Genomic DNA, 14279 nt, shown 5'->3' on the forward strand with positions numbered 1-14279 from the left:
CTGATTTATGAATTAATCCCAGTCTTGGGGTACACAACTTTGTTGTACAGTAAGTTATTTTGGCAAAGTGATTATACGATCTAGCAGACTGTGTCTGAGCCTACCTTCTGTGTGTTTATTTATGCTCCAAATACCATTTACATAGTTACATAGTTAGTCAAAAAAGACACAAGTCCATCTAGTTTAACCAATTAGAGAGAAAAAAAATCATACAGTCCCATATACACAATCCTATACCCACAATTTAACCAGAGGAAGGCTAAAAATCCCACATTTACATTTAGGAAAGAATCCAGGCCTTTTTTTAACGCAATCTACTGAGCAGGCCAGAACCAGCTCTTGAGGGTGTCTATTCCACATTTTCACAGCTCTTACTGTAAAGAAACCTTTCCAAATTTGGAGATGAAATATCTTTTCCTATAGATGTAAAGAGTGCCCCCTTGTCCTCTGTGATGACCTTAAAGTGAATAACTTAAAACCAAGTTCACTATATGGACCCCTTATGTATTTATACATGTTGATCATATCCCCCCTTAATCTCCTCTTCTCAAGAGAGAATAAATTCAGTTCCTCTAATCTTTCCTCATAGCTGAGCTCTTCCACGCTTCTTATCAGTTTGGGTGCCCTTCTCTGCACCTTCTCCCATTTCCCGATATCCTTTTTGTTCCAGATGAGGTCTTACTAATGATTTGTACAGGGACAAAATGATATCTCTCTCTGGAGTCCATGCCTCTCTTAATACAAGAAAGGACTTTGCTCACATTGGAAACTGCAGCTTGCCTTTGCATGCTATTAATACGCTTATAATCTACCCATACCAATTCATTTACCACTAAACAATCTTGTGTCTATTTCCTGATACTAATTCACAACCAAGTTAAAGGTATCTACACTTGTGTTCCTTTAAGTGATTGCAGCAACTTTTACTCAATCAGGTGTGTCAGAGGGGCTGAAGTTGTTCTTGGAGTCAAGGCGCACAACAGAGAACCCAAATTACCAAGCAGCTCCTTGGGGGTAGCTACACATCCATGGCCAGCTTAAAGCGGAGTTCCACCCTGGATTTTTTTTTTTTAATACCCCCGGGACAGTCAGGGCTAGTGCATTCCACAATGGCTAGCCTCTGATCTGTCCCGGGTTGCACTTACCTGTTAGGACAAATACTTACCTTGCAAACGTCTTGTCCAGCGCTGCCATCTCAGATGTGGGCAGCTTGAAGCCAGCGCGTCCTCTTCGGCGTCTTCTTTCGCCTTCTTTGGTCCCACGATGCTCTGCGCCGGCCCCGACGTCACTTCCGGGTCGCGCGCGTCATCCCTCCACAGCTTCTGGGCATGCCCAGAAGCTGTTTAGAAGGGGATGACGCGCACGACCCGGAACTGACGTCGGGGCCGGTGCAGGCGCAATGATTCCTGGGAGCTATGACGTCCAGCTCCCAGGAATCATTGCAGAGCCAGGAAGTGACGACGGGCCGCGGCCGAGGAAGGAGGAAGAAGGAAGTAAGGTAAGTATATTTTCTTCGCTACGAGGTAAGTAAAAAAAAAAAAAAATATGCGATTATCCATTTCTTTTTCAGGTGACCCGGAGCGAGAAGATGGAGGTAAGTATAAAAATAGGGTGGAACTCCACTTTAACCAGTTAGAGACCGCCCCTACGTACATATACTACGACAGAGTGGCCCTTAAGCGTGAAGTCACAGCCCTGTACGGGATTTCTTTCTTTGGGTCTGGGGCGCATGCTGCTAGCAAGCCGCACCTGCTGTGATTGGACAGAGCGGGAGCCAATGTGACAACACTGAAGAAATGACACTTTGCTACAATGTAAAGTAGTGAGTGTAAAGCTTGTGTAATAGAATAAATTTGCTTTTCCCTTTAAAATAACTCAGCACACAGCCATTAATGTCTAACTCGCTGACAACAAAAGTGAGTACACCCCTAATTGAAAATGTCCAAATTGGGCTCAATTAGCCATTTTCCCTCCCCGGTGTCATGTGATTCGTTAGTGTTACAAGGTCTCAGGTGTGAATGGGGAGCAGGTGTGTTAAATTTGGTGTTATCGCTCTCACTCTCTCATACTGGTCACTGGAAGTTCAATATGGCACCTCATGGCAAAGAACTCTCTGAGAATCTGAAAAAAGAATTGTTGCTCTATATAAAGATGGTCTAGGCTATAAGAAAATTGCCAAGAACATAAAACTGAGCCACAGCACGGTGGGCAAGACCATACAGCGGTTTAACAGGACAGATTCCACTCAGAACAGGCCTCGCCATGGTCGACTAAGGAAGTTGAGTCCACGTGCTCAGCGTCATATCCAGAGGTTGTCTTTGGGAAATAGACGTATGAGTCTAAGGGGTGGGGTGGGGGGGGGGGTGGGGGGTCAGCCTGTCAGTGCTCAGACCATACGCCGCACACTGCATCAAATTGGTCTGCATGTCTCTTCTAAAGATGATGCACAAGAAATCCCGCAAACAGTTGGCTGAAGACAAGCAGACTAAGGACATGGATTACTGGAACCATGTCCTGTGGTCTGATGAGTCCAAGATTAACTTATTTGGTTCAGATGTGTCAAGTGTGTGTGGCGGCAACCAGGTGAGGAATACAAAGACAAGTGTGTCTTGCCTACAGTCAAGCATGGTGGTGGGAATGTCATGGTCTGGGGCTGCATGAGTGCTTCCAGCACTGGAGAGCTACAGTTCATTGAGGGAACCATGAATGCCAACATGTACTGTGACATACTGAAGCAACGCATGATCCCCTCCCTTTGGAGACTGGGCCACAGGGCAGTATTCCAACATGATAATGACCCCCAAACACACCTCCAAGACGACCACTGCCTTTCTAAAGAAGCTGAGGATAAAGGTGATGGACTGGCCAAGCATGTCTCCAGACCTAAACCCTATTGAGCATCTGTGGGGCATCCTCAAATAGAAGGTGGAGGAGCGCAAGGTCTCTAACATCCACCAGCTCTGTGATGTCATCATGGAGGAGTGGAAGAGGACTCCAGTGGCAACCTGTGAAGCTCTGGTGAACTCCATGCCCAAGAGGGTTAAGGCAGTGCTGGAAAATAATTGTGGCCACACAAAATATTAACACTTTGGGCCCAATTTGGACATTATCACTTAGTGGTGTACTCACTTTTGTTGCCAGCAGTTTAGACATTAATGGCTGTGTGTTGAGTTATTTTGAGGGGACAGCAAATTTACACTGTTATACAAGCTGTACACTCACTACTTTACATTGTAGCAAAGTGTCATTTCTTCAGTGTTGTCACATGAAAAGATATAATAAAATATTTACATAAATGTGAGGGGGTGTACTAACTTTTGTGAGATACTGTGTGTATATATTTTTTTTAAATTTTTGGTCCTTTTTTTTTGGGTTTTGTTTTTTGTTTATAGCCCAAAAAATAAAAACCACAGAGGTGATCAAATACCACCAAAAGAAAGCTCAATTTGTGGGAAAAAAAGGACATCAGATGTATTAAAGTACAGCGTTGCATGACTGCGCAATTGTCAGGAAGGGGGGTAAACCTTTTGGGGCTGAAGTGGTTAAGCTGCTTTCTAACAATTAGCAGCAGCTTTGTCAGCTCACTGCATGCACTCCTTCAGTTGGCCATTGAGCTGCCTATCTAATCTATAAGATAGGCAGCTCAATGGCTGATTGATAAAGTACTCACCAAGCCAAAAACACTGCTTCTAACTGTGTGGCAGCAGCTTAAGCCTCGTACACACGCACCGATTGTTGGCCGGGAATTTTCGGCCCACGTCCGATTGGCCGATTGTCGGCTTGTTAGTATGATGCTTCCGACAACCGACTCCGACTTTTCAGCCGAACAAAATCTGGTGTGCAGGCTATAAAATTTTTGTTGGCCGTCAACAGAACGGCCGATTTTCATGCAGTCAGTACAGATTTCGGCAGACAAAATTCAGATGAGCAAGACTGGGCATGCTCAGAGAAGAAAAAACACACGGAAAGTAAACCAGAACATGACATCACTTCTGAAGTTGGTTTTTGTTGGCCGAGAAAATTCGTGTGCAGTCTAGAGCACATTTCAACCAACACAACAACACTAGACAAAAGACGGCCAATCGGTCGGCCGATAATCGTTGCGTGTGTACGAGGCTTAACTGTGTGGCAGCAGCTTAGTGTTGTCCTTGTGCAAATGGAAGAGCTATAAACTGGCCGGATTTCCGGGTCAGACTTGTTGCATCAGAGTAACAAATAATAATTTATTTATTAAAATTGTATACAGTGAGGCATTATGCCAAATATAGATTTCTCCAATTGAGAAGTCAAAATTGGTGGCAGAGGAAATGAGAAAACAGATTTTAGTAAATATTTATCCTGTATACACTAATAACATCACTATAAGCTGGGGATTTCAGATTCTCCCATAGGAATACTGAAGGCATAATTCCTAAAAGATTTCTGCAGTCTATATATAAAATCCAGGTGTAATGTAATGAGCTGGCGTCCATGTATATAATGACATTCTATCTGCCGAGAAGCCTATACGACACATACAAATCTACTTTACTTGGGGCTTTATGATAATAAAAGGTGAGTTTTTCCCAAGTTGGAATGGGGCAGAATAATAATTTCCTCGTAGTGTAACAAATAAGTATTATGCAATATTAAAGAGTAACTCCACTTTTGTTGAGAAACAAAACATTCCCCTCTGGTTGATCTCTGAACATTATAAGGATTTTAACAAACTTTGTTGCAGATTCCTACCTTTTGTTATTCAGACAACTCCTTGTTTGTTCCTCTGAGCTTCTGTCCTGAGTGGGTCTAATGGGAGTGGTTTCGTAATTATCTATCAGCTGTGGCAGCTGCAGAGCTCTAATGAGGAAATCTGCTGGGCCTGCATCACTTTAGACATGTTCCTATTGGGAGAATCTCACCAAAAATGACATTTTTGTTGCAGGGGATGGATGCCAGAAATCTGACTTGTATCTTACATAGTTACATAGTTACATAGTAGGTGAGGTTGAAAAAAGACAATAGTCCATCCAGTTCAACCTGTGTAGGTGTGTGTGGCTGTAATCATCTCACATACCCCTGAATGTTCTCATCCTTGAGATGTAAGTCTAAGAGTCTTTTGAAAGCCACCATACTTCCCGCAGAAACCACCTCTTGTGGTAGAGAATTCCACAATCTTGTAGCCCTAACAGTAAAGAACCCCCCTTAGTGCAGACTTCTGGGAAAATTGGTGAGCCAATCACACAAGCAGGAAATGATGTTTCTGGGGTGTGGTCAGTATACATTCTGTGTACAGAACAGCTCCAGGTAGCCATATTGTATTGCATTTTTAGAAAATTACAACAGCTGCAGATTGATAAGGAAAGGAATTTTTTAATAACATTCAACTGCAATATGATTTGTGTCGCAATTGTATACCCTATATTGTTTTTTCTTTATTTGCTGATTTTTTTTAGCCCCCACGAAAGTGGAGTTACCCTAAGTTAATTTTGAAATCCATTTACACGATAAATGTTTTTGAAGCATTTCTTTCTAATTATTTTGTCTGAATTTCTCACTTTTTACTTTTTCTAAATAATAATATTCATAATAATGTGGTTTTTTTTTAATTCTAGCATCTGTTCTATGGCTTATTTAATAATGTCAGTACTAACATGTAGTCACAAGTCACACATGTAAAAAAAGACATGTTCATTGAGTTTAACCCCAAAAAAATATGCATAAAATCTTCAAATGTACTTTACTGGTACCTAGGTGGAACTGCTGATCCTTGCAAGCTTTTAGCACAACCAAAGACCGTATGACAGAACATAAAAAGAGGACCAAAACAAAGTGCACCAGACAGGTAAAACACCTTTTATTAAAGCGTTTGTTAACCCAACACTTCATATTCCTGATATGTGCCAGCTGTACCATGTGCTTGTATGAGAAAGTATCCTGTTCTATTTGTATTGCTTCCTTTATGTGAAATCTCTGGTGATCCTGCCAGCCCCTCTGCTTTCCTATTAAAAACTGACCACACTAAGCAGGAAAGCACACTGTGGCCAGTTATGAACTCTGTGTACTCTTCTCCAATAATCAGACAGGATTGATTATCCTGACACATCCCCCCCCCTACACAACCATTTACTGGGCAGCTCAGTGTGCTGCTGCTTCTCCTCCCCCCCCCCAGCTTTTATGCAGCTGAGAACAGAGGGAATGTGATCAGGGAAAAAGGGTATTTATTTATTTATTTTTTTAATACGAAAATGCTTTGCCTTTCATTTCTATTTTAAACTGAATAGGTTGCATTTACTATATCTGGTCTTCCACAGTACACAGAACATGGACATGCAAATGTTGTAGTAAATATAAACTGCTAAATACCTTTTCTCATCAGCAGTATGTAGCAGTCTTGTGACTTCTATCAGTGTCTGGTAAAGCAAGGCTGCAGGACCCCTGACCCTCTGTCTGGACAGTGCTGATTGGCCCTATGCTGATCACATGCACCCTCTCAAGAAAAAAAACAAACTCTCTAGCAATATACACCAAATTGAGCATGTGCAGCTTGTCCCCTGGCCTCTATAATATCTGGAGATGGATTGGGGACTTTGGAAGAAGGAGATGATCAGAGGAGACAGGATCAAACAGCCTTTTTACACAACGCAGAGCAGTGAGTATAACAAACATGCTTTACTGCAAATACACACTGATTTTACAGTGAAAGGATATTGTAACACTTTAAGTAAAGTAATAAAATTGCACTTACAAAATAATGACCTGATCGGGGCCTTTTGCTGGACACATTATCACTAAACAGCCAGCAGCAGGAGAGATGGAAACAAGTATGGAAACTTCTGAAGCAGACACTGAAGTCTTCACCATAAGAGCTGTGAAAATGTGGAATAGACTCCCTCCAGAGGTGGTTCTGGCCAGTTCACTAGATTGCTTTAAAAAAGGCCTGGATTCTTTCCTAGGTGTACATAATATAAGTGGGTACTAATATTTTTTTAGGTAAAGTTGATCCAGGGAATGTCTGATTGACTCTCGGGGGATCAGGAAGGAATTTTTTTCCCCTGCTGTAATAAATTGGATCATGTTCTGCTGGGGTTTTTTTGCCTTCCTCCGGATTAACTGCGGGTATAGGATTGTGTATATGGGATTGGTTGGGTTTTCAATACTGTTTGTTTGGTTTTTTTTTGTTGGTTGAACCAAACGGACTTGTGTCTTTTTTCAACCTTACTAACTATGTAACTATGAATTGAATAATGGATGAAGGCAAATACAACTCCTAAACTGCACCTGTAAATGGGGACTAAGATTGCATCCTGGGAGTGAAGGAGTACCTAAAATATATAAATGAAAAACTTGCATGCAAACAAAACTAAACCTACAGGTGATCCAGAGGAAGATTCAAACCCCTTAGAATTCATAATCCAATTTGTTCCAGTTGGAAAAAAAACAGTTTCTTGATCCCCTCAAGGCGGGGGTCAGCAACCTGTAGGTTGTGATCTACCAGTAGATTGTGGCCAGGTGATTGGTAGATCACGGTCTGGGATTGCCGACCCTCCATTCCAGAGCGTCAAACAGAGTGGAAAGCAGAGGGACAACTTGTAAACATGGGGGGTGTAGTAGGGAGCAAGAGCCGCATAAGCCGATGCCTCCTCAGTAGTGCTGTCTCCTGTCCCCTTTGGAGTGATACCAACTGCATTTCACCTATTATCTCAGCTAGCGGTCTTCAGAGTGGTACCAACTAGGAAAAGAAGACAAGCACCTACTAAGTGTAGCATGTACTGTGTTTAATGAGGATAAAAAAGAGTATTATTCACAAAGGACATAAAACCATGGGCTTCATATGGCCTGAAAAAGGAGCACATGCCCTGCAAACACGTTGCCAATGTCCATACATCACATCCGGGAAGTGACGTCATAGCCACTCTGCTGTGCAGTCCACAGACTCAGGAATCTCTGGGATCCACCAATAAAGCCAACAGTGGGAACCCAGCTCCGCACACCTGACAGACACCCTCAGGGATTGTGCTGCTTAGAATCTTCACCTACAGCGCTATGTTCCCATGTTTTTATGTCCTTTGTGAATAATACTATTTTTGATCCCCATTAAATACAGTACATGCTACACTTAGTAGGTGCTTGCGTTCTTTTCCCATTTGTCCATCAGAGCTTCTTCTTGCTCCAACACTGAGCTGCCACTACAGAGAGCCTTTCCATGGACATTGCACTAAGGACTTTCCTCATTACTGGGAACTCTTGTCTCTGTAAAGCACCTATATCTTGCACCAATATTTGTTTTTATTGTTCCAGAGTGGTGCCAGCAGCAGGAAAGAAGAAATCTTTAGGTCAATGTGAAGCAATACACTGGACATAATAGTATAGGGCTGTTTATACTGGGTGCAGTCACTTCTATAATATCCTGTAGAACTGTTGTATCCTGCGCTATGGGATTCAAGAAAACCTATAAATGCAGCTGTTCATAATCTTATGATCTTGAACTAATTCTTATTAAAGACAGCGCAAAAATAGGTATACTATTCGTGAATACAATTCCCCAAATTATCTGGGTTCAATAACCAAAGTGGAAAAAGTGCTAAATGTGCTTTAAATGAAACCACAATGATAGAATCAAATTAAAGTGCAAATGGTCTAGATTCAATACAAAAGTGCATAAGTGCTAGATACACAATATCTAGCACTTATGCTTAGATACACAATAAATAAAGCCTCAGACCCCGTTCACACTGGGGCGATCCGACTTGCCGGGGCGACCTCACAGGTCGCGGCGCGCAGCTCGCACCGTGACCTTGGAGCGGCCGGCGCGGACTTCATAACATTGAAGTCAATGCAGGTCGCTCCAGGTCGCCCCAAAGAAGCTCCGGACCCTTTTTCTAAGTCAGAGCGACTTGTGTCGTTCCTATTAGAACGGGTCCACAGCTTCTCTATGGCAGGCGACCTACGGCGACCTGTCAGGCGACCAGATGATCGCCTCCATGCCACGCCGCATTACATAGTTACATAGTTACATAGTTAGTGAGGTTGAAAAAAGACATCAGTCCATCCAGTTCAACCTATGATGTGTGTGTGTGTGTTTTCCGTTAACCGTCCATTGTATACCCCTCTATGTTGTTGTCTTTAAGGTGCCCATCTACTGCATTGATGCAGTAATTCATGCAAAAGGAGCTCCAACCAAGTATTGAGTGCATACTATAATATGCATAGACATACTTTTCAGTAAGCCAATATTTCCCTATTACAATTTTTTTTTTTTTTTTTTATTAGTCTATGTGATATTCAAATTTTCTGAGATACTGAATTTTGGGTTTTCACTAGCTGTAAGCCTTAATTATCAAAATAAAAAGAAAGAAATGCTTGAAATAAATCACTCTGTATGTAACACATCTATATAAAATATATGAGTTTCACTTTTTGAATTGAATTATTGAAATAAAATAACTTTTGGATGATATTCTTATTTTATGAGATGCATCTGTATATACTCATAAAGTAAATGTATTAGTAGTGAAGCAAGAGACATCCACACACCAGCAAACAGCAAACATAAAAATACGACTGAACTACAACCATATAACTCAAATGCCTGAGTAACAGGAAGCCTATCAACTAACATACACAATATGTGCAATATATAAGAGATGAGGAGCACAGGTCACAGGGAATACCAGAGATGCAGGGAAGGGGGGGGGGGAGGACAGGAGTGGTATCAGGAGCAAGGGGAGCAGATAAAAGGCAGCAGGGTACAGGATGCAGGCAAAGAGCAAAATCAAGATCAGAAGCAAGATAAATGGCAGCAGAATCTGACTTAGTACAGAAGGCAAAATACTGATGCAAAGTATAATAGTGGGGGAGAGACTTAAGTACCCTCCCAGCTGCCATCATCAGGTGGAGACTGATTACTGGGACCTGCTGCCTGCTGGTAGAGACATGCTGGTAGACACTGGAACTACAACTTTACGCTCTGGGAAGCACAGTGCCACCAGCAGGTGAGCCAGGTCCTGATAGGAATTCCTCTATTAGGAAGTTGTGACCACAAGGTACCTCATTGGAAGATTTACTCTAACCAGGACAAACAGAGAGTGGGAAACTACAGAGATTCTAATATTTCCCCACTCTATCCAAAACAAAAAGGCTTGGCTTTGCATACACTTCCATGTATCTAATTGTATTTTAGAACCTCTAACGAATATCAACCTTCTAAGAAGTTTTTTCCTTTGCAGATTAAATGATGGAACCCTGGAATAAAAGTAGTGTCACTGAGTTCATCCTTGTTGGGTTTCCAACTCTGTACAGATATGGTCCATATATTTTTGTATGTCTTCTTCTCATTTACCTTCTTACTATTACTGGAAATGTGATTATATTCTCCATTGTACAGCTGGACTCACGACTCCACAGTCCAATGTTTTTCTTCATCAGCATACTGTCTTTCCTGGAGATTTGGTACACTGCAGTTACAATTCCAAAGATGTTGATCAATCTTCTAATGCCAAGAAAAAGCATATCTTTTAAGGGCTGCCTCTTACAGACTTATTTTTTCCATTCTCTTGGAGCCAGCGAGTGTTATCTTCTTACCACTATGGCCTATGATAGATACTTAGCTATTTGCCAACCACTGCATTATACTTCTATCATGACCTCCAAGTTGACTGTAAAGTTGGTAGCCCTCTGTTTTACTATTGGGTTTTTATGTCCAATCACTGAAGTAATCCTAATATCTAAGCTTCCTTTTTGTGGGAGCAATGAAATTCAACATATCTTCTGTGACTTTCCACCACTTCTCAGCTTGGCTTGCACAGACACCTCCATCAACGTCCTGGCTGATTTCATAATCAATAGTTTTATTATCCTGGTGACGTTTCTCTTCATAATGATTTCATATATTAGGATCATTATTGCAGTCTTCAAAATAAAGACATCGGTTGGGCGAGCAAAGGCTTTCTCTACCTGTATATCTCATCTGACTGTAGTATTATTATTTTTTACCTGTATTGTGTTTATGTATGTGCGGCTTACCACGAGTTACTCTTTGTACTATGATCGTGTATTGGCAGTCATTTATTCTGTGCTAACCCCAATCATGAACCCTATTATATACAGCTTACGGAACAAGGAGATCAGAGTGGCTTTTAAACGTAAACTGTGCTCCAGAAGAGATTACAGCTTTAAATAAAGAATGGATTGGCAGCTAATTTCAGCCACTTCTGGCAAAAAAAACTCACTCTGTGAACTGGTAAATTCCAGTCTAACAGCTGAATTCTAATTTGAAATGCATATTTGGGAACTGTGATACCCATCAAAAGATTTACAATTTTGTTTTTTGATCCAGATACCTCTGTTAGACAATATAGACAGTTTGATGATTGCACTTTTCTCAAATGCACATTAGGCAATGCAGCTTGGTCAATGACCTGACTGCTGATTGGCCAGTGAAAAAAACATTTTCGCACTAAAGTTATAACTTTGTTCATATTTCTCTCTCCTCAAGGCTTCAAACGTCCACTGTTAGACTGACAACACTTTGCAATGAAGAGCTTGGTTTATAGGGCTGTCTCTACATTTCTAAGACTAAAGCCCCGTACACACGTAGCGATTGTCGGCCGTAAATATTCGGCTGCCGACCGATCGGCCGATTGCCGGCTTGTTAGTATGATGCTTCCGACAACCGTCTGCGACTTTTCGGCCGAACAGAATCTGGTGTGCAGGCAAATTTTTGTTGGCCAACACCAGAACAGCCGATTGTTCGCCAGTCAGTACAGAATTCGGCCGACAAACAGCCGATTAGCAAGACTGGGCATGCTCAGAAAAGAAAAAACACACGCAAAGTTAACCATCACATGACATCACTTCTGCAGTCGGCTGTTGTTGGCCGACAAAATTCATGTGCAGTCTTTTGCAGTTTTCAGCCGACAGGACAGCACCGGACAAAAGACAGCCGATCGTTCGGCCGACAATCACTACGTGTGTACGGGGCTTTAGGGGTCTAATTACAAGGACAAGAAAAAGTATGCAAACCCATTGGGATTAACTGATTTTCAGCAATAATTTGTCATAAAATGTGATCTGTTCCTCACCCAAGTCAAAAATATAGACAAACTCAATATTCTTAAGCTGATAACACACAAACAATTCAAATTTCCAGTGTCTCCATAATTCTTAGTGAAGTTAATTTCCCTTCCTAGAAGGAGATTTCCTCCTCTTTTCTCTTCCGTTTGTAAGTATGAGTCGTAGGTAAGTTGGATGTATGTAACTCAGGAACCGCCTGTAGACTAATTACTGCAACAAAAGCTAATTGGAGTCAGTCGTTTTGCACACCTGGAGTCCAATTAATGAAATGAGTTTAGAGCTTCTTTGATTGATAAAAGACACTCAAACATTTTAAGATTGCTGCTTATAAGAAGCATCAGCTGATGTGAACCGTAACTCGCAAAAATGGAGCTATGGAGACTGTTTAGTATTGTGGCTGCTCTTCCCAGAAGTGGGTGCCCAGCCAAGATTACTCAAAAGGCACAACACAGAATCCTCAATGAGGTCAAGAAGAACCCACAAGTAACAGCTAAAGGTTTGAAGACATCATTGGAACTGGTACTCATCCATGTTCATGCAGAACACCATGGAAGAAACCACTGCTCTCCTAAAAAAACACTGCTTCATGCCTGAAGTTTGCCAAAGAGCACCTTACTACTATTCAGAAAATGTTTTGTGGACTAATGAAACAAGTTGAATTGTTCAGGAAGAATACTCACCACTTTGTACAAAAAGGGCACAGCCTACCAACATAAAAACATCATCCCAATGGTGAAACATGGTGGAGGGAGCATCATGATTTGGATGTGCCTCACTGCCTCAGGGCCTGGGCTACTTGGAATCAGTGAGGGGAAAGCGAATTTCCAAGTTTTCCCAAATATTCAAAAGGATAATGTCACAGTGGCTGTCTGCCAGCTGAAGCTTAGTCGAAGCTGGATGAGGCAGCAGGACAATGACCCAAAGCATGGAAGTAAATCCACTAGAGACTGACTTCAGAAAACAAAAATGTGCCAAAATGGTCAAAAATTCCTCCTGAACATTCTGCAGGTCTGACCCAGAGCTACTGAAAGCACCTGCTTGAATTCATTGCTGCGACAGAAGGTTTTCTTACTGTTTCCTCAAAGACTGTGAATGTTTAATGGGAGTATTCAAACAGGACAGAATAAATTGTAGTTGCTTGTTTGTTATCAGCTTAAGCACATTTTGTTTGCCCATTTTTGTGACTTAAATGAGGACAAGATCACATTTTACAGCAAATTAATGCAGAAAACCATTTAATTCCACGATCTTCACTTACTTTTTCAAAGGTGGTTCATATACTTTTTCTTGATACTGTGTGATTTCACCCAACATTTACACAACTTTTTCCCAAGAGTCACACGTTGAATCTTGAATCTTTATGGTGCTCCCTGAGTCATAATAAATGCCATATATTTCCTTTAAAGTTCTCATATGCACATTTTGTTGTCTCCTGAAATATGAAGTTAAATTTGCAGAGAATCTTAAACCTTACTATTGGGGAAAAGCCTAGTGGTTGGACTAAAACGTTTTTGTCAGTAGTCCTTCTTTCCCATTTAACTTTGAGCTGAAATGTTGTGTAAGTTCCTCCAGCATCCTGAGCTTTCCTGCTGCATAATAAGGTTTCCAATAGGGAACCGATAGGGAGGAGCAAAAGGCTGGAGAGGGTAGGTTCAATCCAAAAAAACAAAGAAGCCTGATCTTTAAAAGAGTATGTTTACTGTCAGTGGATATTTAGACAATACCAGTTTTTTAGCCAAGTCTGTCCTGCTTGGTGGAAAGCCACATAGCGCTTATGCAATGTCCCAGGAAGTTGCAGGTTCAGACTTCAGATGAATAGATGTGAAGTGGTCTGGCTGAGCACTAACAAAGTTGCCCTCTGATTCATATACCTAACATCATATGTGCCCACCTCTCTTCAAAGAGGATGGAGTGCTGACACAACATGGCTTTTTAGTGGCTGGTCAGGCTGGGCAGTGCCATCCCAGTTAACTGTACAGAATTACCGAAGATGTACAGTAGTTACATATTCTTGTTAAAATAGTCTTGTTTAAAAAAAAGACACGGAGTAGTCTTTTTTAAAAGAAAAGTCTGGTACCATTAGGTGACTGAAACTGCACTTAAAGTGCCCTTACATGATAAAATATATACTGTATCTATAAAAATGCACCTCGTAAAAACTGAAAGGTTCTGTCCCCAAGGTTCTGTCTGCTGGGAGCAAGAAAAGAGTCTCATAAAACCTGCCATGC

At 41.5% G+C, this 14279-nt stretch overlaps 1 protein-coding gene across 1 annotated transcript; it reads left to right on the plus strand.

Annotated features, from left to right (window-relative positions):
* Positions 1–10210: 10210 nt before the first annotated feature.
* Positions 10211–11158, plus strand: LOC309567644 (olfactory receptor 6N2-like; the record flags this gene model as incomplete). Its single annotated transcript, XM_082273059.1, has 1 exon — positions 10211–11158. One exon carries the CDS (start codon positions 10211–10213, stop codon positions 11156–11158), a length of 948 nt encoding a protein of 315 aa, XP_082129185.1.
* Between the last annotated feature and the right edge of the window lie 3121 nt (positions 11159–14279).

Source organism: Pelophylax lessonae (assembly GCF_965119305.1).
Source record: "Pelophylax lessonae genome assembly, chromosome: 12".
NCBI lineage: Eukaryota > Metazoa > Chordata > Amphibia > Anura > Ranidae > Pelophylax > Pelophylax lessonae.